The 25,442-nt window shown below is 43.0% G+C and overlaps 1 protein-coding gene across 3 annotated transcripts in view; it reads right to left on the bottom strand.

Annotated features, from left to right (window-relative positions):
• Positions 1-521: 521 nt before the first annotated feature.
• The window catches only part of LGI2 (leucine rich repeat LGI family member 2), a 71,567-nt gene continuing 46,646 nt past the window's right edge, over positions 522-25,442 (bottom strand). For all 3 annotated transcript variants that reach the window (XM_053256746.1, XM_053256744.1, XM_053256745.1), the window contains 3 exons: positions 17,716-17,885; positions 8,476-8,640; positions 522-3,743 (listed from right to left, as the gene is read on the bottom strand). In XM_053256746.1, coding sequence (XP_053112721.1) covers positions 2,926-3,743; positions 8,476-8,640; positions 17,716-17,885 — 1,153 coding nt within the window. In that variant the 3' untranslated portion in view covers positions 522-2,925. The remainder of the gene's footprint in view (positions 3,744-8,475; positions 8,641-17,715; positions 17,886-25,442) is intronic.

Genomic DNA, 25,442 nt, shown 5'->3' with positions numbered 1-25,442 from the left:
TTCTCAGGAACCGGGCTACAACATTTCCCTCTTGGCACTCATCCCCCTCTTGCAACTACTGTAAGGCAAAACTGAAGCTTCATTTGCCTCAGGGGGTAGGAGAGGATGATGAATGATGAGGTCCAGAATGGAAGGTGTGGCAGGCTCCTCTGCCACTGTGTATACATTGACAGGGTTTCTTAACCTTGGGCCCCCCAAAGTTGTTGGACTACAACTCCCATCATCCCCAGACATGGCCTTTGTGGCTGAGGATGATGGGAGTTGTAGTCCAACAACATCTGGGGGCCAATGGTTAAGAAACCCTGCATTAAGAGAAAAGTGAGAGTTGAGTTGCAACCTGGCACTGGGACCTTTGGTTTTGGAAGACAGGCAAGATTGTGCTACGAATTCAGCTTCAGTTAACTCTGCATAGCCACATGTCTAAAACTCTGGCTCTAGCTCTGTAAAGTTAAGTTTCTTTAAAATTGAACACCTTTTCTTAATTATTTAGATGTGGAGAAACAAGAATGGTGCAAATGTGAGAAGGGTAAAATCAAATATTTATTAAATTATCTTACATGTAAGCCTTTTAGGGACAGGATGTTAAAATTGTTATTATCACTACTGTTAGGACAGTGATAAACTGGAATGAAGGACAACAAAGATGGTAAGGGGTCTGGAAACCAAGTCCTCTGAGCTGGGCATGTTTAGCTTGGAGAAGACAAGACCAGGAGGAGATATGATAGCCATCTTCAAATAGCTGAGGGGCTGTCATATAGAAGAAGCAGATTTGTTCTCTGTTGCTCCTGTGGGGCAGGGCTAAATGGGTTGAATTGGAATTGCAAGGTAATTCAATGGGCTGAATTTACAAGGTAGCAGATTTAGGAAGACTTTAGAAAAACAATCACTAGCTGTAATAGCTGTTTAACAACTGAACAGTCTGCCTCATGCAATGCTGGGCTCTCTTTTGCTGGAGGTTTTCAAGCAGAGGCAGGACAGGCATCTGTGAGGGAAGCTAAGGCAGTTTCCTGCACTGAACAGGAAAGATGTATTAGAAGACCTCTGAGGCCTTTAGAACTCTAAAATTCTATGGGTGACATGATGAGGAAAATTACTCAAGGTAGTCCGGCTGAAGTTAAAAGGAGAATTAGGCAGTGCCCAAGTGAGTAATTTTCCTCATCATGTCAGTTTATGATACTATAATTATTGTTGGCATCACTATTCTTTTTCTGTTTGTAACCTTTTTGGGGGGTGGGGGCAGGGGAAGCAAAACTCTAGGTGAAAAAAGAAAAAGAGAACCCTGGACCCCGATTATCCTGGAACTATCGCATATTAGTACTGCTGGAGACTTTTGTATTTTATTATGTTAATGTCGGGAACTAGATGCAAACAAAACCCTGTTAGAATGGAATAGGGATATCAAATAATTGAAAACTACAGATTGCTGTGCACAGACTTTATATCTGTGTCACAGTTGCCAATACAAAAGGCCCACACTTGAATGAAAAACCCACATGGATGTTTTGAGCTTTATGTGGGAGATTCTTTTAAGTATACTGTGAACAAAACAGATGGATAGAATGAAGACACAAATTGTTGAATAGCATGAAATATATCAAGACAAAAAGTTCTGATAATCAGGTCTTGGGATGCCATGTCAAAATTAACTGGGAGGCAAGTGAAAGTAATATAGAAGAATTAACGGGACATGATCCAGCCAAAGTTAAACTCTATTAAGTCCAGGGCATTTCAATGGAAGAGTTAAGCAAGTGTATAACAGTCTCTCATTGAAATCAATGAGACTTTGAGGAGCTTAGCTTTGGTTCAATAATGGTCTGGCTGCAGTGATAGCCAATGAGTTAACTGGAGCAGGGAAATATTTAATATTATGATGCCAAATCTATTCAAATTGTACTAAACTTCATCAGAGAAATATGGGAGGAGGCATGGGTTAGCGCCAGTCACAGCCCTCCCACCCACACCCTAACTTGTAGTTAGGCTGTAAATACCACTATTTGCATAGGTGAGCATTATATAACATTGTTGTGAAGCTGTCTTATACCAACTCAGGTCACTGGTCCATCTAGTGCAATATTGTCTGACTGGCAGAGGCCAGGGTTTAGGCAGGGATCCATCCCAACTCTACCTGGAGATGGTTTTTTCTGCATGGAAAGCATGGGCCCTATCATTGACCTATGGCCCCTCCCCAATACAGGGAGCTGACTAGTAATAGGATTGGTTCCTGTTAACCCTGATAGGCTGAATCCTCTGAGATGGCCAGCTGAAGGAGAGGCTCAGGAAATAGATCACATGGGCAGAGCAGACTGTGCAATCAAACAAAACTTCTACCCCTTTCCATAAACTGGAATTTAGCAATGTCCTCTAGAGGCTTACCCTGTAAAACCTGTTTCAAAGAGCTAACAAGGAGAGCTGCTTCCATTGACTAGCAAGAAACAAAAATGACAGAACTAACTGGTGGTTTCATATTGATGTTAACAGTTACAAATCACCAACCAATATGTGGAGTTGTTCTTTAAATATCCATTTTGAGAAGGTCAAATGAGGGTTGCCACATTGGAGTTCCTCTCTTCTTCTGTTGATATGGTCCCCACCCTGCCTTTTCTGCTTTCCCACCTCCTCCTCCTCATCTTATTTTGCTTCAATGTTTTAGATGTGTTAGAATTAATTCTAATGCATTGCACTTTCTTGGAGTAATTATAGCTTTAACATGTTTTTACCAATGGTAAAATGGACATGGCATGCAGTTAACCAAGTTAATGCAATCCCTGATTAAATATGCAAACTTCTATAAAGTTCAGAAAACTCCTAATGCCACAGGCTCATCCTACCTTCAGGAAATGAGTAAACTGTCCTTTCCATTTTGTTTTTAAGTGAAAATGTCATTGTACAGAGTTGCCCCCCTCCTCCCTCCCTCCCACAGCTCTTTCATAAACTCAAGTCCACAATTATGTGTTCAAATATTTGAGTGTGGCCTTTAAAACTGGAAGCAAAGAAAAAATCTCTTCGATCTGTCGACACAGCTGTGAATGAGCGAGGCGCCTGCACGTAGATCTCCTTAAATATTTTAAAGAGCTTCTTCTCATTATCCCACTGGAATATTTGGGAGAAAGTGTAGTCACTTCCCAAGGCTAGGTAGTGATTATTCTTAAAGGAGAATGGCTGGAGGGTCATGGCTCCCCGAGAAGGGAGGGCCTGGATTTCCACAAACTGCTTGCTATTCCACTTCATTATTCTTGAGTCACCTATAAATCTTGTGAGTGAGATGTAGAGGTTGTCCTGTATTCGAAAGCTTTTTACAGCCAACACATCCTCCATGTTGGGGATCTCACTGTGCGGGAGAAACTTCTTGGAACTTTTGTTCCATTGAAGGATAATGGGAATCTGTGAGCGGCTGGACAAGATCAGATGAGATTTTCCATCTATGTCAACAAACTCAGCATCTGTGTCCCGGAACCATTCATGCAGGGACTGGTAAGAGTAGAAACCCTTGTTATTCCATTTATAAATTGTCGTCAAGCCAGCTTTTGAGCTATCTGCAATGACAAAGAATGTTTCACTCTCTATTTGAAAGAGCTCTATGTCATTCGGCTTTGAAATGCGGGAGACTTCTATGTCCTGGAATTTGACAAACTTTGTCCAGCTTTCATCATACTTATAAATGTGTGAGCCACCGAAAAGTTGAGCCACCACCACGAAAACTTGATCGTCAATCAGGATAGCTTTGCATCCTACTATGGACTGACCTGTTGGCTCAAGCAGAGCAAAAATATTAGCAGAGTACAAACAAACCTTTAAAACAGGGTGTTGACTACTTTAAAATAATTCTAAGGGATGAGCCCATGATAATCAGGGTAGCTATGAGGAGATAACATTTCCATTGAAAATACCATATGGATACTGCTTTATGAACCTGATTAGGGAAGGCATTCCCTCAGCTTTCACTGAAAGTCTGAACTGAACTATTGTTCCTGCTTGCCTGCTTACTTGCTTGATTTATTCATTCATCATATTTCTATACCGCCCCATATAAAATCTTTGGGCAGTTTACAATTAAAACCCAGCAACAACTAAAACCTAAGATCACATAAAACAAAACAAATTAAAATAACCATCAATAAAACTTTAAAACATTATGAACTAAAAGTTTTTAAACTTGTTTTATATTGTTTTAAGTCTATTGTTTTAAATTGGTTTGTTGTTGTTGTTGTACACCACCCAGAGCTTTCAGATAGGGCAATACAGAAATGTAATAAATAAAATAATAAATAAAAATAGGCGCCTTTTCAAACATTGCTTAAAAACAGCCAGAGATGGGGAGGTTCTGATTTCTTTTGAAAGCACATTCCAGAGCCCTGGGGCAACCCTAGAAAAGGCACAGTTTGGGGCTACCGCCAAAAGGACTGGTGGTAACCACAACTTGACCTCCTCCGATGATCTAAATAGATGGTGGGGTTCATGAAGAAGAAAAGGCTGCTCTCTTATATACCTTGGGTCCGGGCCAGTCAGGGCTTTATAGGTAATAGCCAACAGTCCTTTCTCATGATCGGTGAGAAAGGGCTTGAGGAAAAGCGGGGGGGGGGGGATGGGGACAAGTACATGTGTGGAGGATTGCTAACTGGTTGAAAGACAGGAAACAGAGGGTAGGTATAAATGCAGTTTTCACAATGGAGGGAAGTAACAAGTGGGGTCTCCCCAGGGATCTGTACTCGTACTGGTAGGGTAGAAGTAGGGGTAAGTAGAAAGGTGGCCAAATTTGCAGATCATAGCAAACTCTTTCAGGTAGTGAAATCCAAAACAGATTGTGAGGAGCTCCAAAAGGATCTCTCCAAACTGGGGGAGTGGGCGACAAAATGGCAAATGCGGTTCAATGTTGGCAAATGTCAAGTGATGCACATTGGAATGAAAAACCCAGCTTCAAGTATACGCTGATAGGATCTGACCAGGAGAGGGATCTTGGAGTCGTGGTGGTCAGCTCGTTGAAAGTGCCGACTCAATGTGCAGCAGCTGTGAAAAAGGCCAATCCCATGCTAGGAATCATTAGGAAGGAGATTGAAAATAAAATGGCTAATATAATATTCTTATACAAAACTATGGTGCGGCCACACCTGGATCACTGCATACAATTCTGGTCACCACATCTAAAGAAGGACATTGTAGAACTGGAAAAGGTGCAGAAGAGGGCAACCATAATGATCAGGGGCCTAGAGCACCTTTCTTATGAGGCAAGGCTACAACACCTGGAGCTTTTTAGTTTAGAAAAAAGATGACTGCGGGGAGACATGATAGAGGTCTATAAAATCGCCTGTGAAAACAGGCGAGTCTTGAGATTCTTCTTGAAAACAAACAGAGAAGCAGATACTCTTTTTTTCAGCAGGGAGCATATTCCAAAGCCCTGGGAAAGCCACAGTAAAAGCCCAGTGCTGGGTCACCACCAAACGAGCTGGTGGCAACTGTAACCGGACCTCTCCAGAAGATCATAACAGGCAGCAGAGTTTATGACAAAGGAGGCACTCTCTCAAATAGCCTGGACCTAAGCTGTTAAGGGCTTTAACCTTAAATAACCTAAATAACTTAGCTTTAACCTAAATAACCAGCACTTTGTATTTCACCTGGAAACATATTGGCAGCCAGTGCAGTTCTTTTAAAACCGGTGTTATGTGGTCCCTTTGTGTTGTCCCAGAGACCAATCTGGCTGCTGCATTCTGTACCAATTGTAGTTTCCAGACTACATACAAAGGCAGCCCCACGTAGAGCGAATTACAGTAGTCAAGCCTGGAGGTACTACTGTTTTAAGGTCATTCACCTCTAGAAATGGACATAGCTGACGTATCAGCCAAAGCTGAAATAAAGCACTCCTGGCTACTACCTCAACCTGAGAAACCAGATAGAGCTTTGGGTTCAGGAGCACTCCCAAGCTATGTACCTGATCTTTCAGGGGAGTATAATCCCACCCAGAACATGCAGTTCTAAACCATCTCTCAGGTCCTGGCCCCCTCCGGTCAGTACCTCTATCTTATTTGGATTCAACTTCAGTTTGTTATCACTCATCCAGCCCATTACGGCCTCCAGGCAGGCATTTAGGGAAGATATGCCATTTCCTGATGAGGTCAGCATGAAGAAGTAGATCTTACACCCGCCGCCCCACCCACCCCACCCCCCCCGCAGACGATTCCTCTTCTCTTCCTGAACATGATTGCCGGTAGCTGCCAGAAGCACGGAGGGTCGGGGGATGGGAAGCATCGCCTCACCACCCGAAACTCCCATAATACACTGAGCGATTATGGGGATTCTTCCGAAGCAAGCCGGGGACCCTGCAACCTCCTAGCCCCAGCTGCAAGCAGCCAGGGCTGACAGATGACCCAAAAATGAGGTTAAGAGATCACTTGCATTCTTAAGCTCATTTCGGCTGCGAGCCCAGTAGTTCTTACGACCAACAAAAATCGGGCTAGGCTCTCCTAGAGAATCGCCCCTCTGTGTTTGGTCATTGTCCTTTCCTATCCCTATGTAAACATCCCTTTCCTGTTAGTAGATTTGATCTGTGCAACGAAGTATCTGCTGTGTGCAACTCAAAGAGTCTACTTGCTCTGCCCCACCTGTTCTCAACACCCAGCTTCATGTTCTAGAAGTCTTTCTGCCCACTTCTTTCCCCATACTTGCCTAGTTGCCTTTTTGGAAATAACATCAACTTGCCTCTCTGGCCTACAAATTCTGTCCCATTCCTTTGGTCAACTCACTGAATTTGGTCAGCTCACCAATTAGCTCACTGAAAACGGCACTGTCAAAATCAAGATCCTTCTCCCACACACCCTGTCTTGACCCTCCAGGGGAGCATGGTACCCTTGAAATACATAACAGTGTCCCATATTATGAGGGATGGGGGGGGGCTAGTTACAACATAAAGGAAAGCTAGTTACAACATAAAGGCACAGATGCTAAATAAGCATCACACCGTCAAATGTTAGCTAACAACTAGTAACATGAAAAAGTACTTTGACATATATTGGACCTATTCCTTTTCACTAGAAAGCGGGCTAAGGGAGCCAAGCCCACTTTCAAGTGATCGTCAGAACCACTGGACTCGCGGGTGAGCCTGCTGGTTCCAAGGCAGCTAGCCCACCTAATTCCTCCGCCCGACCAACCGCCCACATGACTGCCCACCTAATTCCTCCACCAGACCAGCCGCCCACATGACTGCCGGCTCCGTTAACCTGAGGTTAACGGAGCCGGCAGTCATGTGGGTGGCTGGTCTGGCCACCCAGGGATATGGGTTTGATCATGTGTGGGGAGAGCGGGCTAAGCCAAACCCCGTCTGGTGCTTCACACGGGTCGTGTGAAGCGCCTCACGGTGTGTGAAGAGGAAGAATAGGAAGGAAAGGAAAAGGAGAAGAAGCTGAAATTTGAAGAAAACAAACACCCATCATGTCTTCAGGTGGGACATGAGTGGGAAAGGAGCAGAAAGAGCAAGGGCTAACATGTTGGACTGACAAGTCTTCCAAAAATTGCTTGTCTGATCTTACATAGAGAAAAGAAGAAGAAAAACCTAACTGAATACGCTTTGTTCTAAAAATTTATTGTTCCTTCCTACCAAAGAGGTACTACGCCCTGTTGGAATCATATATTTAAAAATCCACCTCATGGTTTTCATCTCTTCATTTGTCAGTATCCCTCCATGAAGCTGCTGTCTTGGGGATTCATGTCAGAAAATGGACACAGCTTAAATCTCCCTCCCCCAGAGCCACAATCCCGATCCTATTCATCCCTCTTTGGCTGCTGTTTTTGGAAAAAATGGAACATAATGGCAGATCCAGTCACTGATCTCCAGCATCTTTTTCTTCTTTAGCCAGAGTTGCTCCTCAGGCTTTCCCTCTATTTGCACCCCTGCTGTAGCATGTTCAAGAAATGGAAAATATAGCAGAGCTATGCAGTCAGGATTGGATTTGACCTTCAATATCGAGCTTTCTTTTTCTGTAGGTGTACTCAGGGTGGGAGCTAAATCTATCCCCTGCCCTAATTCCCCAATGTCTCAGGGGAGAAGGCTTTACCACCTACTCAACAATACTGGCAACTGAAACCTGATTATTCTCTTCTATACAACTTAGTTCGGGTGCTTGAGAATTAGCCTGCTTCTGACCGCAAAGCTCTGACCTGCATTCCATGTTTCGGCCATGCTAGAATCAGAGTTGGACACAAGTTACAGGAAACCCCAGAGGTTTGGTTTGTTTGTTTTGCAATATATGGCCTTCTCTCCACTTCCCTGCCATCCATCATAATGTTAACCATTTTACTTGTGACTCAAGCCTGTTTTTATTTGCCTAATGGCTCCAACTGAATTTCAGCTGAGATCAGTAGGGGGCAATTTGTTCAATGTGTAAAGACTTTTCTGATGTGTGAACATAATTTGTTTTTTTTTTTTTAAAAAAAAACTATGCCAAAGTAAGCAATTAAGTAATAAAACAAGTAAGCAATCATTTTTACCAGTAATGTTGTCATAACTCCTGAAGTTCTTCTCAATGTGATCCCATTCTAGAACCATGCAATTTTCCATGCTGGGCTGCGCAATGGCTACATACACATCATTTTTCGAGTGGAATGTGTCCACTGAAACTGACTGGTAGGGCAAAATCTGATGAACCACGAAATCTGCAAACACATATTTAATACAAAATATTACAAGTAATCATGCAATGAAAACCTACAGAAACTGATATGCGCTACTGATTTCTTACCGGAAAAGTACTAACAGTACTGAAAAGTATTCATCACAAACAATAAATAGGAAATATTTCAGCTAGATGGTAGTCTTTTTCTTTAAATTAAACTTCTGATACAGCCCAGTCCTAGGTGCTTAAGATGAGTCATGCCAATAATGAGAGTCATGTGCAATATGCAAATACCTAATTGCCCTTGTAGCAAATGGTACTTTCGGGGTTCAACAGCCGTCAGTGGGGATGGTGATTTTCAGGGGGGAAATCGTGCGGGTGGAATACCCTCTACTTTGGCATTGTAATCCAGATCTGAATCACAGCCCCACACAGCTGCTACTTGAGAATAAAAGCAAGTTTCTAACTACACAATGACACATTTAACATCTTGGGCCATTTGGTTTTGCATAAGTTAGAGATCAGAACACCAGTGCCACTTGATTGGACTTTAGCCCCATTAACAGGTCCTTCTGAATCTTATTTCCAAACTGTAACTTAAATGTGTATCAAGGAGTATTATTACAGTTGATTGCATTATATGAGTCCTATTGTATATAAATATGCATTTAAACAAGTTGTTTTAATAAAAACTAACCAGCCTACTTTCCTTTCACTGTCTGTACATCTGGACTAAATTTGGTGCAAAACGAGGTCCAGAAGTTAGATCTCTTGCACCTCAAATGTTCATGTGTCCACCATCTTGTGTTGGGGTGATGTCATCATTACCAACTGCACCATTGAGGTGTCCCTGTATGCCATTCACTACAGCTGTTCCAAATTTGGTTCATATCGTTTAGACACTTCTCAGGTTCGTGCACTTGCACTCAAAAGGTTTATGCATCTGCCATCTTGGATCAGGGTGGGTGACATCATCACAAACTACACCATTTGGGCATCCCTATGTGTCCATTCAGCTGTAGCAAATTTGGTTCAAATCAGTTATACTGTCTACAAGTTAGTGCACTTGTGCCTCAAAAGTGTCCACCATCTTGAACTGGGGTGGATGACATCATTACAATCTTCGCCGTTGAGATGTCCCTATGCGTCCCTAAAGCTATAGCAAATTTGGTTCAAATTGGTTAAGCAGTTCACAAGTTGGCTCACTTGTGCCTCAAAGGTTTATGCTTCCGCCATCTTAAATCAGGGTGGATGAGATCATTACAAACTACATCACTGAGGTGTCCCTGTGTGTCACTCACTACAACTGTACAAAATTTGGTTTAAATCAGATAGACAGACCACAAGTTAGCCCACTTGCACCTCAAATGTTTACACGTCCACCATCTTGGCTTGGGGTCGATGACATCATCGCAAACTACACTGTTAGGGTGTCCCTACAACTGTACCCAATTTGGTTCATATTGGTCCAAGTGTTGTGAAGTTGATGTGGGGGGGACACACGGACGGACACACACAGAATGCTGGCTGATCTCATAAGCCTACTGGAAAGTAGGCTAAAAAGCATCAAAGCATGCTGGTAGGTTCAACAGTTTAAAACAAGCAAACAGGTATAGTAATTGAAGAAGTGGCATGAAGATCCTTGTATGATAATGATCAAAGTGGTGATCAGATGCAAAGGAAGACAGTGCTCCTGCCCCTTATTAGTTGTGTGACTCACACCCTGACACAAGGCAGGTGTCCAAGCCCCACGGGGCAGGACTGGTCTCAGGAAGGCAGCAATAAGGCAGCATGGAAGCTGGGCTGCTAGACAGACAGGTGGTGTGGTGCAGTGTCCAGTTGGTAAGGCATCAGAGCAGCAAGGTAACAGGGCTACTGAGTACCAAGGCAGCATGGCAACCGGGTAACAGGGCAACAAGACAAACAAGTAGCTGAGTAGGCACAGTCCACATGGAGTGTTGCTCCAGCAATGGGTGGCTAAGACTGAGGTGGCTAAGTAGAAACCAGAAAGTCTCCATCCATCTCCTGGTTCCACTCAGTCTCATCCCCCGAAGCAGACCTAGGTCTTGCCGCCTCCTCTTAAAGTGGCTCCTCCTCCTGAGGAGACATTTACAGGATCTTTCTGTGAGCTGCCAGCTGAGTACTCTTTTGTCTCTGCTGCAGCTGGACTTGGGCTTGGCAGCTCCTGGGTATCTGGTGATGATGCTGATGAACCTGCAACAAGATTTGGCACTGGGGCTTTGGAGGTACACTTCTTCAAGTTTTGAAGAATAGCGGTAAGTGGCAGAGGGATCTCTAGTTCTGGATCAGGAGGGTGATTGGTCACAGACTCTGAATTTAGAATCTGGTTGGCCACGGGCTCTTCCTTGGAGGACTCTCCCCTAGAGGACACTCCAGGCTCAAGCTGAGGAGGTCTCTGACACCAGATCACACTAGAATGGACCCCATGCTACAAGATTCAATTAGTTCTGAAAAGTTTCTGAAAATGATGAAGTATAGTTTATCCATGAAAAGATGAGAAAAGCTGACTCTCCTGAATTTCTTCCTGCTACACAAACATTAAAAGGTACCATAATTTGGCTTTCTCCCTTGCAACTGGTCACCCTAGAGTTCATGAAGCCGTCCCTTCAGTTCACTCCTGGAACAATGATCAACAGAAAGGATGCCTGTACCAAGATAAACCACACCCTCAATAAAATCACTAGTTTGTTTGTTTGTTTGTTTGTTTGTTTGTTTGTTTGTTTGTTTGTGTGAACTGTCCTTCAGCATAAGTCCCAGGGCACTGTGCAATCTAAAAATTAAAAACAATACCATAATCAAAACATCACAAAAACTGCAGAAGCAGCAGTCACAAGACAATAAAAGCTAGTCAAACCATGAATTAAAACCAGCTACTCAATAAGCTGGAAATCCTGGGCAAATAAATCTTTGTCTGGGGTCAAAAAGAAATCAAAAGTTGGCACCAGGTAAACTTCCCAAGGGACGACACTCAATACATGGGGTGCCACAAGGGCTTCTGTGGACGGAGTAAGGGTTCAGACACTCATTAGGTAGAAGATGATCCTACTACTTAGAGCAAAACTGCACACAATGACAGCAGGTGAGTCATTTTTAAATGTGGCTCTACCCCTATTGTATGCAAATGTAGAGAATACTTTTTTAAAACACAAAAGGGAAACATTCAGGAGTTGTTGGATGCACACCCTCCATAACCCCTTCCTCCAGCTGAGCTTATATCCAGAATCTGAGCGTGGCTGGTGGAGAGATTACCTTAAGAGAAATCTTCTGGAAGAAAAGCAGCAGATGGGGAAAGGGTTTAGGACCACTTCCCTGTGGCCCTTTTGAACTTGAAAAAATTCCACTTAATTGGGGCAGCCCTGCTTTAAAAGACAGGGACCTGCCACTGTCATTTTTAGTTTGGCCCTTAACTCCAAGGAAATGTGCTAACGAACAACTCTTTATATACTCAGAGTATTATTTCCAGGAATTAAACTCTGACTGATCAAGGGGCCTCCTGCCTTAAATGTGGGAAATTCTGAGCTGATTTGGAAACAAATCAATATAGTTCCTTCTAACCTATACTTAGGAAAATTCAAAAAGAGACAAGCTTAAATGCTCCAAAGTGACAGAAGTCAATAGCAAAGGAGGGCATCTCAGCAATTCGTTGCACAGCATGGACTCTAAAGAATTCTACCTCACACTGCTGGAATACTCCATAAAGAATTGCATTTCCATTCTAGAAGCAGGCTATGAGATTGTTCCTTCACTAATGGCATCACTTTGCTTTCTCAGCATTTTCCTGCTCCTGCTGCTGCTATTTTGAAAACTAGAACACATTTTGCTGATTTTATTCATTCTGAAGCACTGACTTTTCTTTTCTTTTCTTTTTTCCCCTCTGCTGTTGTTCAGATCAAGTAGCAACTGTGTGGCTGGAAAATCTCCAAAATACCTTGCCTTGATGCCTCTTGAACTGCAAAGTCTGAAAAGCCTTTGATAACATGTTATCCCAGTGTAAAGCTACCAAATGGCACCGGCCACCTCTTCCTAAACCAGGGGTGGGAAAACTTGGCCCTCCAGATGCTGTTAATAAATTGTGGCTGGGGATGATAGGAATTGGAGTTCAACAACAGCTGGAAGGCCAAGTTTGCCCACCCGTGTTCAACTGAAGTTTACAATGTGAACCTTGCAGCCAGGGAGACCAGATGGGATAAATGCCAATAATGATATTTCTTAGTATTTATATTGTGCTTTTCTAGCTGTTTCAGTAATCCTCACAACAACACTGCAAGAGAGGACAATATAATTATTCCCATATTGAATGAGTGGAGGAACAAAGCGATAGTGAGGCTACTCACTAAAGATAGTGAGGCTGTTTACATGGGCAGCCAAGCCCAGGCCAGGGCAGCCCAGCACATGGGCTTGGCTGCCCATGTGCACCACCAGGATTGGCCTGATCCCAGTGCTACCTCAGCCCCAAGCCTGGGAATTTACCCCAGGGATCATGTGCCTGAAGCCTGCGTACACACAGAGCTGGATGGCAAGAGTGCCAGGCTGAGGAAGGACCACTTCTATGCAGGGGCGTATCTAGGGTAGGGCAGGCAGGGCACATGCCCCAGGCACCACTTGAAGGGGGGCGCCATTTTCCAAAATTAAAAAAAAAAATTAATGGCCACCGAAAACAAAATGGCCACCACACATGCTCCAATGGCCTCTGTGAGGCCCCAGGCCGGGCCAGGCCTCGCAGAGGCCATTTGAGCATGCATGGTGGCCATTTTGTTTTTAGCGGCCATTTTTTAAAAAAATTAAAAAATGGTCACCGCACATGCTCAAATGGTCCCTGCGAGGCCCTAGAGACCAGCGGAGGGAGGGGAACCTTTGCAGACCCCCCACAGCCTTTAGGAAGCCCCCCAAAGGGGCTACAGGTAAACAAAATTTAAAAAAATTAATATAAGTCACTGTACACTGATTTAGTTTGGCACTATGTACGGAGAATCAGGGCTTGTGAATACTTTTTGAAAGCTTTTGAGCTAGGATTGTATTCATTTCCTCTAACTTTGCTTCTTGTGATAAGTGAGTTAAATGTGATGTCTTAATAATATGGCTGTTAATGGTGAGTCTGTCTTTGAATCAGTGTGAAATCCTTAGTATTAAGGCCCACTGGCACTTTCTTGCTCTCTGTCACTCATTTTAACTGTCTTTCTGAAATACTAGAATATATTCCAAGCAGTGACACAGTTTACTCTGCATATCCTTTAATTATTTTCAGAGTATCTGGGAAAAGCCAAATTCTCCATTTATTTTTAAAACTTATGTAATAGTGATGCTACAAAGCATAGTAGAGAATTAGACAGGCACTTCTGTTTAGTTTTCCAAGTACACCTCCACATAGTATTTGGGTATTTCATGAGCTCCAGCATACTGAAATTTGTAGTTTTCCAGCATTTTTTGATCTGGCTACGTCCACTGCTAAATAGTTTTTGAAATATTAAAAGATTAGCGAGCTTGACTTGTATTTTTCAGCTGATATTATGGTAAAGTTATCTGAAAGATGAGTGTCAGATGTTTGGACAGGGGGCGCAATTTCAGTGCTTGCCCTAGGCACTATTTTCCCAAGATACGCCTCTGCTTCTATGAGGCCCTTTTGAACTTTAAAAAATCCCACATAATTGGGGCAGCCCTGCTTTAAAAGACAGGGACCTGCCACTGTCATTTTTAGTTTGGCCCTTAACTCCAAGGAAATGTGCTAACGAACAACTCTTTATATACTCAGAGTATTATTTCCAGGAATTAAACTCTGACTGATCAAGGGGCCTCCTGCCTTAAATGTGGGAAATTCTGAGCTAATTTGGAAACAAATCAATACAGTTCCTTCTAACCTATACTTAGGAAAATTCAAAAAGAGACAAGCTTAAATGCTCCAAAGTGACAGAAGTCAATAGCAAAGGAGGGCAACTCAGCAATTCGTTGCACAGCATGGACTCTAAAGAGATGCGTTCCCAGACGGACTGGGAGCCCAGCGCTGGCTGAAGCTGCTCAAAAATGGAGCTGCATGATTCAGCCAGCGCTGGGCTTCCAGCCTGGCCAGGAATGCATCTCCCTGCCTTTATAAGCAAGGAAAAGAGCCCCAGCAGCGACAGCACTGACTATAATTTAGTATTTACCCCCAAACGGGGCTGCATGGCCCCATTTGCAGATGTGACCACAGCCCCTCTGCATCTGACATCAGATGCAGGTGTGTGGCTAGGGCTCCAGGCACAGCCCCTGATCACTGTAGCTCCGGTTCTTTGAGAGAGAAAACCCATGCAATGGTGGCTCCATTCATCCCTGCCTGGATCAATGAATGGACTAACCAAAAACACTTCAGGTATCAACCTATTTCCCTATAGATGTGAATACACACAGATCAGAAAGACAAAGAGGAAGCAACATCATCATCATCATCATCTCTGTGCATTCACACCTACGGGAGAATAGCAAGCTATCTTAGCTGGAAAGAGGGTGTAGCATTGCCAGTTGAATAAAGATTACATAGAAACATAGGAAGCTGCCATATATTGAGTTAGACCTTAGGTCCATCTAGCTCAGTATTGTCTACAGACTGGCAGCAGTTTCTCCAAGGTTGCAGGCAGGAATCTCTCTCAGCCCTATCTTGGAGATGCCAAGGAGGGAACTTGGAAGCTTCTGCTCTTCCCAGAGCAGCTCCATCCCCTAAGGGGAATATCTTACAGTGCCCACACATCAAGTCTCCCATTCATATGCAACCAGGGAGGACCCTGCTTAGCTAAGGGGACAAGTCATGCTTGCTACCACAAAACCAGCTCTCCTCTCCAGATTGGATTACCATCTCCAGATTGTAGGGCCGAACTAGCAAAACCAAGTCAGAGGAGGAGTGGATGATGAAGGCATCCTATCATATGAAGGTGGACAATTGGGACTATGTAATTGCTTGGCAGAGTTCAGGAACTGTGACATCCCATTCAAGGCTGTGGATACTTTTGTAGCCCTTGTGGAGTGTGCCTTGGTGGTGTCAGGTTTAGGGCAATGAGCCAGTTGGTATGCTAGTATGAAGTTAAGGTTGAGTTAAGAACTGATGGGAAATGGAATTAATGCAGAGGTGGAGGTTGGAAGTGCTGCTGTCACAGAAACTCCCACTGTGTTCATGGAAGTAGCAGTAGTGGGGTTCAAAGGAGCAAGCAGCATGGCAGATGCGGCTGAAACCAAAGTGGTGTGGGGTATGTGTTTGGGCCCTGGGCCCAAAGCAGCTTCTCCCACAAAGCAATGCAAAGCTGAGTAGAACAACTGCAACATGCCTGCTTAGTAAAAATGCTGGCAGTGGGTGCAAGAGTCAACTTTGTGCTCCACACCAAGGTGAAAAAGAGAGCATTCTGCCTCTGGGAATTTACCTCCACCAGCCTTGCAACTTGAAAAGTGAGTCTAAAGCATCATAAGCCTATGGCCACAGCCATGGGGAAATGGTGGCAAGAAGAAAATGAAAACACAAAACTGAAAAGAGAAAACATGAAGATAAGTAAAATAACAAATTGAAGAAAAGAGACCAAACTTGCTTGGCTAGTAACCAAGAGATAAAGTTCCTCACAATCCTACCACAGCAGCCGTCAAAAAAGAACCGAGGAAGGAGGCGTTGACCACACCTATTTGAGTAGGCACTCTCAATTCATGGAGATGCGCCTAGTGCCAAATATTTTTGAGTCCAGTCTCTAGAAAGTTATGAATGAATCTCTGAACAGGCACAGATCCCATACATGCGAATGCACAGACACCATGAAAAGGCAACACCTGTGAGAACTAGCTTAATACCAGCAGTGGTGTGGCCCTTTACACTGCATGGGAATATTAGTATTTTGTCATTTTGATACCTGTCTTTTCTTCTGGGATTTCCTTTTGGGAGGGCACTCTTTCGGATTTCCATTTAACATTTAATCTTTCTGCCTCTTGAATTATATTTTATAGGTCAGAGTTTTGAGAGTTTATACTACAGTAATCTACTTTTATGTTACCTCCTAAAACAAGATTTCTCATATCTGACAGTTTGGTGTAAAGTTGGAAGACCCAAAGCTCTTTTACACAAGGGCACCTGAGGAAATGGAGACTGGACATCATAATGTATATACTACAGCTTTATCTTCTTGCAAGTACATGAGAACATAGCAATTATTGTAACATAACAAACTATGACCAGAGGCCAAAGGAGGGACATTCATGTGTAGGAAACAACATACCCACGGTCAGATATCTATTTGAGGTTTATTTCTGCCGCAGTTTCCACTGCTAAAGGCAAAAGCCATAGTTCAGTTTTAAATGGGATTTACTCTTCAGCAGTAGGAGAATAAAACTTTGGCTGACATGCAGGGGGAAAACGATGTGCTCATGTTCCATCTCTGAACCCAGGCTCATATTTCACAACAGAGAACTCACGATGGAACTTGATGTATTGGCAAGACAGGTCTGCTGCCAAAAATAACATCTCTATGCTGATTTCTCCCTTGATCCCCCATAACACTGAGTGAAACGCACTGCATGACATGATGCCATGACACTGTATTTCCCCAACCCAGCTTCACATATAATATTGGCTGCCACTAGCAAGCAAGGGAAAATGCACAGTATAACGGAGCATGGTAAATGACAGCACATGTTAACGTGAAGTTGGGGAGAACTAGACACAGGATTGTCAGTTATGGCAGCATCTCTGTATCATCTATTACACTGAGCTGTGTCTCAGTCTTTGCTAGGCTTGCATTGCTTTGTTCAAGTGGATCCAAGAAGATGAAGGCATTCTTACAGAAGCAAAGAGGCTCAGGAGGTGGGGACGTGAGTGAAAATGGAAAGCCACACTATTATTATTTTTTGCATTTTATCAAAGGTGTGGGTTCTTAATGAAGATGATGCTTGTATTGGACCTTTTGACTAAACTGTCATCTGATTCCTAAAAAAACAATGTGATCATTTGGAAGAGGAAATTTGCTACAATGCTAACACACTGAGGATCTGAGAAAAGATAGCATCAGGTACAATAGTGTTTTTGGCTCATGGATTTGGGTCGCCCACATGCTCAGCATTATTCATTTGCAGTGAAGTATACTTTCTAAAATACCTGTTGTGGTGCATTCATCATCAAAACTTGAGACATCATTTAACTTCTTGTCCTGAAATTCTGCTGGACCAACACACAGGACATCAGAAACAGTGGAATTTGTCATCTTTAACCACAAAAACAACCACTTGGCTTTGCAGTCACATTCAAACTTATTTCCCCTTAAATCTCTAAAAAAAAAGACACACAAAAATAGATTTGAAAAAGTTGCTGCTGAGTCAAAAGTCAAAGATATAGATTACATTTCTTTGTTGTACTTAATTAAAACACACACACACACACATCTGAACAGTTTAAAACTGATTCTGGTCAATAAGTAGGCAGCCCACAGACATTAGCCCAACATGTGGCCCACTGAAATGAATGGAGTTTGTTGTTTGGGTACATGGTTGAAGAGCCCAAATACTCCACAGCATTGTAGTGTCTATATGCTTAACTGAAGTGAATAGCAGTCTTTATGCTGCAAAGACACCTGTGAGAATACACTGTCACAGAATGGGAGTACCTTGTGTATGACATAGAGAATCTGCTTATTAATTTGTCAGACCAAGCAACCAACATTTCGGCAAAAGTCTGCCAAAATTGTTTTCCTTTATTTAAGATCCCCAACAAAATGTGTTGACTTCCATGGATCATTACACAGGTAGCTAAAATTAATCAGTGAAATTTTGTTTATCATTTGTGTGTCCTCCCCTTCCTCCAGGATAGAACTCATACATGGGTTACCCTATTTTATCCTCACAACAACCCTCTGAGGTGGGTCAGGCTGAAAAGAATGATCTTCATGGGGGGCATTTAAACCTGGTCCATCCAACACTCCATCCAATACACCAGTGTGTCCACATTCTCAACTGCCACTTATTTTCCAAACAATGGTCCAGGGACCAGATGTGTATGATACTGCACAAATGGACCTCCTCACAGATGGTCAGGCACCTTAGTAGAGATGCGCCACTTAGCAAGAAGAATTTCACAGTTAAGAAGCATATGCATTCAGCCTGAACAAGCTCATTACATACAACCAGGGAGAGACGTAGGGCCAGATCTAGTCAACAGGCCATCAGTTAGCCTTTAACATCCTAACTGAAATACTTGCTGTAGCAGAACATAAATGTAGCCTTAAGATGGTCCTTACCCATGCCTATGTCAGTGCAGTGCCACAGCAAAAGAACCAAGAATCATCACCTCCCCCGCCCAAATTTAATACTGGGTTTTAAATGTTTTAAATGATTTTAATTGTTAATTGATTTGATGTTTTAAATGATTTTAATTGTAAACCACCCAGCGATGCAAGTTTTGGGTGGTGCCGAAATATTCTTAATAAAATAAAATAAATAAGATCACTACTGTGCTGGGACAAATAAATAAAAGACACTCCTATATAGAAGCAAGCTGAATTTAACTTGGAGTTAGAGTTTCAAAGAGTTAAGGTTTACAGAGCTATGGTGGTTTCTCTCTGTCATTAGAAGTATACTTGCACACCTTATACAGATACAGGATTGTGCAAATAACACTTATTTGGAGAATGACTACTGGATTTGTTTTCCTAAAAAAATGATGAAATATGGTTTCTACATTTAATGGTCTGCATTAGAGGTAACAGTTTTTTATCTCTCTCTCTATCTATTCTCACAGTTTTAGAGTATTGTTGAATTGTTGTTGTGTTATACTGTTTTATGCATTGACAGAACATCTTACTAGACCTGCAACCCAAGATTTGGTTGTTTCTTCCAGATCAATATGTGACTCCCCAGCTCTGCAGTTCCTGGCCGTAGGTACCTCTTCTCTCTGTCCATCCTCTCCTCCTCTCAGTCTCCTCCTCCTGGCTTTCTTCTCTTCCCCTCATTCCTCTGGCTGACCCCATCTCCTTGAAGTCCAAACTTATTTCTCCCCCTACTCTCAACCACACATCATGGCCTGCTGCCATTGTGGACACCTAGCTCCCGCTACTTCCCTAAGCTCATACTACTACTGTCCTGGGCCTTTCTGCCTGTCTCTTTAGGATCTGACCAATTCAGCCAAAGGCAACCAGATGCCACTCTGTGACATTAGGACAGGGTTACCCGCTGGACAGAAAAACACCTGATCATGCCATTTTTACTTCAGGGCAGTTACTAGAATGCTTTGCTTAAAACCCCAAAATGTGGCCTGCTTACCAGAATTATTTGAACATAATAAATAGCAAAAACATTTTTTACTTATAGCATATGCATGAGCTTTAATGTGCCAGCTTAAAGAACACAACCCCAGTGTTGAGCTCACTATGAAAGTGTGGTAAGCATATGTGTTATTCTGCAATCGTGCCTCGGGTTTACAACAGCTGAAAGAGTCACCATAAGCTTTTGCACCAGACCCATCTCCTGACCCACTGGATTTCTCTGGCTCTGCACAGTTATCAGAGTTTTTGAAAGAAAATGTTAGCAACTCTGCATTAAAGCACCTCAGCCTATTAATGCCAGAGCTGGTGGCAGTGGCACCAGCACCACAAAAACCCTTCAGTGTATAACACATAGGAAGCTGCCATATACTGAGTCAGACCATAGGTCCATCTAGCTCAGTATTGTCTACACAGACTGGCAGCAGCTTCTGCAGGCAGGAATCTCCCTCAGCCCTATCTTGGAGATGCCAGGGAGGGAACTTGGAACCTTCTGCTCTTCCCAGAGCGGCTCCATCCCCTAAGGGGAATATCTTACAGTGCCCACACATCAAGTCTCCCATTCATATGCAACCAGGGCGGACCCTGTTTAGCTAGGGGACATGTCATGTTTGCTACCACAAGACCAGCTCTCCTCCCTAAGAGAGAGCTAGTGTTGGAGTAAAAATCTACATGAAACTGCTGGGAGAGATCATTAGAAGATTTGGTACAGGGTGTTATCAGTATGCTGATGACACTCAAATCTTTTTCTCCAGGTTATAATCTCCCTAAATGTCTGCCTGGAGGCAGTGATGGGCTGGATGAGAGATAACAAACTGAGACTGAATCCAGATAAGACACAGGTACTTATTGCATGGGGTCAGGAGATGGTTTTAATCTGCCTGTTCTGGATGGGGTCACACCTCCCCAGAAGGAACAGGTACACAGTCTGCGGGTGCTTCTGGTCACAAACCTCTTCCTGGTGTCCCAGGTTCAGAAAGTGGCCAGAGGTGCCTTTTATCAGCTTCGGCTGATATACCAGCTGTGCCTGTTTTTTGATATAAATAACCTCAGAACAGTAGTACATCTGCTGTTCACCTCCAGACTTGACTACTGCAATGAACTTTATATGGGGCTGCCTTTGTACATAGTCCAGAAGCTGCAGGTTGTCCAGAACGAGGCAGCCAGGTTGGTCTCTGGGTCATCTCAGAGAGACCATGTCACTCCTATCTTAAAAGATCTACACTCGTTGCCAATAAGTTTCTGAGCAAAATACAAGGTCTCGGTTCTAACCTATAGAGCCCCACACAGCTTGGGCCCTGGGTATTTAAGAGAACGTTTTCTTAGCCATGAACCACACTGCCCATTGAGATCATGAGGAGAGGTTCATCTACAGTTGCCACTTGGTCATCTGGTAGCTACTCGGGGATGGGCCTTCTCCATTGCAGCCCTGAGGCTTTGGAACATGCTCCCTGCTGAAATAAGAGCCTCCCCATCTTGTAAAATGTTTTAAAAGGCAGTCAAGACACATTTGTTCACCCAGGATTTTAATTATATACTGTTTTAATAGTTTGATGATTTTTAATAGTCTTAACGTTTCAAGTTTTAAATTGTTGTAATGTTTTAACCTTTTTACTTGTTTTTATTGTTTTGTTGTAAACCACCCAGAGACTTGCATTTTGGGTGGTATACAACAGAGGCGTAACTAGGGAAAATAGCGCTTAGGGCAAGCACTGAAATTACACCCCTGTCCAAACAGGAATGATGAGACTTGTAGTCAACAATATCTGGAAATCCCTGTTAAAAGGAACACTGTACCATCTAGACATGGTTGTTGATCAAAACCTGAAAACATGAGCCATCTCTGTAAAAGACTTAGAACAACAATCAGGAGTTAAGCGAGTATTCCAAGTGTCATTTTCTCTGTCTCATCTAATTCTTTAAAAAACATGACATTGTCTAGAGGATCACCTGCCCAAATAGCCACTAGCAAAATAGGGGAAGAAGAAGGTGGTGGGGGTGTCTATAAACCAGTGAATGATTCCTGCCAGCCTTTGTCTTATGATGACTGTTGGCTCATGATGGGGTATATGTGCATTCACCAAACTAGTGCTTACTTTGACACCAAGAGGGAGGAGGATACATTAGTTTGCCACACTAGACAGAGGAATTTGCAACAGGAGCAGACAGCCAAGTTCTGCCAGGGCCAAAACCAGCCCCTGCTAGACTAAGAAATCATTGTAATTTGCCCCTTCCTGTCACAAGCAGTGTGCTGTTCTTTTATTATTGACTCTAACTCTCAGATATCCCAGTCATGGATGGAAAATTCAGGGTCAATTTACAAGAGACACATTTTCTACATGGAAGTTTCTTCTGTGCAGGTGTTGTGCAGAAACCCATGTGTAGTGACCACCAGGGGCATAGCAAGGTTGGAATGGGCCAAGATGAGATTTTAAAATGGGCCCCTAGCCCCTCAAAGTCCAGGGCCTCCACACACCCTAGGCCCCCAAGGATTTAAGTCTGATATTTCAAAATAAGTATGCTGCCTGGAAATACATTTCACTGAATACACACATACACAATTCACAGTATATAGTGATATACATTGAGTACTATATATTTGTGCTACTTTTAATGCCTAGAACACACTAGCAACGCTAATTATTAAAATGGCTCCCTTGCTGCAGATTAGCAAAGGAGACTTTCAACCATAAAGGGTGAGCCTATGTTTGTTATCTCAGAATTCTGAACAAATTCAGTAAAGTTTGATTCCAGGAGATTTTTCACACGAGGCTTTTAAAGCCCTTTAACACACATCTCCTCTGGAATGGAGGTGCTGCATTCACATGTTGGCCAGATTTACCCTGAAGTCCCTGAAAGTTACTGGGGAGCAGTTTACACACAAGAAAAATAAAATAAAATAAAATAAAATAAAATAAAATAAAATAAAAATAAAAATAAAAGCACAACACATGCTTCACAGTTCTCACTCAGACCTTCTGGGTTGCAAAACAACTTGAACATAAGTGCATTTATGAATGAATGAATAAAAATAAATAAAATATACTTGTTCCAGAAGTTTTTGTAATTTTCTGCCCTGAAACAAGCCACTTATAGGCCTTTTTAGATAGTTTTTGTTTTTAAAGCCAGCACATTTTCCAGTCTGTTTTAAATTAAATATTCAGAGACTTTTCAGTCTCGCCCCACCCCCCATATCAAAGCCCTATGGCAAGCAGATTCCTATATGGGTGGGGGGACCACAAAAAGGAATTCACAGCCTACCTGGCAAAAGCTGTGCTGGATGGTCTGGGCAGAGAGTCTGCTGCTGCGGCAGAGAACTCTGCCTGCTTCCTCCTTCCTGGCTTGCTTGGCCTGCCGAGTACAGGCTACAGGGAGGCCTACTCAGAGGCCTCTCTGGAAGCCCCGCCCACCCACTGATCAGCTGAGAGGCTAGGAGAGAAGAGCTCTGCACTTTGCAGGCCTTGCCAATCCTAGGCCTCGCCGATCAGCCGGAGCTGGAGGCAAGTGGCTGAGGGGCCCTGGGGCTGGGCAGGTGGGCAATGGGGTGGGGGTGGCAGGAACTGGTGTGGCGCCCCCACCTCAGTGGCGCCTAGGGCACGTGCCCTGCCTGCTCCCCCCCCAGTTCCGCCTATGGTATACAAATATGTCAAATAAATAAATAAAGTGTGGATGGAGTGTTGGAAGGAGACCTGGGTTCAAATCCCCACTCAGCCATGAAGCTCACTGGGTTTGCTTTCCTGTTTAGAATTATCTTCATCTTCATTGTTATATTTATGTACTGTACTGGTTGAACTTCTTTTTCAACCAAAAAAGTTCACAAAGGGACTAACAGCAAAAAGAAAGTGTCCCTGTCACAAAAGGCTCACAATTTAAAGAGAAACACAAAGGAGACACCAGCAACAGCCACTGAGAGGGAGGTTGTGCTGGCTTAAATAGGGACAGTTGCTCTCCTCCTGTTCAGTATAAGAGAGCCACGACTTTAAAAGGTGCCTCTTTGCCCAGTTGCCAGGAATTACTTGGCAGGTCAGTTACTCTCTTCAAGCCTAAACTATTTCATAGATAGTTACAATGATAAACAGAGGAGGGATGGTGCCGTGTATACTCCTCTGAGCTCCCTGGAGGAAGGGTAAGGTAATAAATATAATACGGATTTCTTAAACAGGAGAGTCCTTTACTTATTTACCCCAATGGAATATTTACCACAATTGAACAACTGTCTTTGATGATATCAAGTGCCACAGCCCATGATATATTGCTGGTGTTGTCAGGGTCATTTTGTTGTTATACTGACACATTGAAACCAGACTGTCAGAGTTTGAAACACCAGCCATGGATTTACATTATTAGAAGGAGTCACTCTCAATTAAAAATCTGTACAGATTCCTAAACTGTTACCTGCTGAATGTGGCTTTTGTCCAAGCATCTGTTCTCTGACATGCATGGTTGAATAAATGCTTAGAGCATTCTGACTCCTGTGCCAGTGCAGTGTTAGGAAACATGAATGTTGCTCAGCACCACTTGGATGCTTTGCAGAGTGCAACACTAGACTAGGTACATGTTTCCATATCTCTTCCCCTCACTCTTAAAAAAAAAAGTAAAAACCAATCTTGGAAACTAAGATAGAGAGCAGAAAATTGGTGGGGGTGGTCTTAATTAATTTTTCCATTTTCCACTCTCTGCACCTCTCTTGCTGCTTAAACTACTTTTCCTACCCACAGGGGCAAAGATGAGGGCTCCCCATATATTTTCCCCCATAGAAAGAGAAGTAGTTAGGGGCCAGTCTTGATCTTAAAAAGGCTAGTGGGAGAGGTTAAGCAATCTCTTCCCATGTATGCTTTCTTTGCTCAGAGTGACAGCCTGTCAAGGCTGCTTTTGGCTAAAATAAAACGTGGAGGGAAGCAAAAGGGAATGCTGTTCAATATATAGTTTGCCTTAGATATTAATCAGAAATCTAGAAACAGGTTGGAATTCTTAATGGGGTCTCCAGCAAGACCTGAAATAAACAATTTGTATGAGAAACGCTCATGACACAAAATCTCTTAATCCAGTTTTGTGTGTAAGAATTCAGATCTATATGCACCTGATTCATTTTTTTGGCAATATTCCAAGTTATGGATACTGTTGGACATAATGGTTTAGCATTGTAAAAGTAGTGAATTTGGCAAACTGAAAACATTTAATGTCGGAATTAATATAGTTTAGTGATTTGAATCCTGGACTTGGACTGTGGAGACTCTAGGTTTTAATACCCATTTAGCCATGGAGCTTACTGATTGATCTTGGGCCACTCACTGCTTCTCATCCTAACCTACCTCACTGGGGCTGTTGGGAGGATAAAATGGGAAGACCATGTATATCTCTTGGAGGAAGAGCAGGATAAAAATTTAATAAGAAAAATGTCTTAATATTCTCCAGCTCAACTATAGATTTAGTATAGGATTTTTTTTTTTTTTTTTAAAAAGTCCTCCAGCCACCTAATAGTCAGTTGGGAAATGACTTGACTAGCAAGCCAGAGGTTGCCAGTTCAAATCCCCGCTGGTATGTTTCCCAGATTATGGGAAACACAAAGAAA

This window comes from Hemicordylus capensis, chromosome 5 (genome assembly GCF_027244095.1).
Source record: "Hemicordylus capensis ecotype Gifberg chromosome 5, rHemCap1.1.pri, whole genome shotgun sequence".
NCBI classification, from domain to species: domain Eukaryota; kingdom Metazoa; phylum Chordata; class Lepidosauria; order Squamata; family Cordylidae; genus Hemicordylus; species Hemicordylus capensis.
This window is presented reverse-complemented; position numbering and strand designations above follow the sequence as displayed.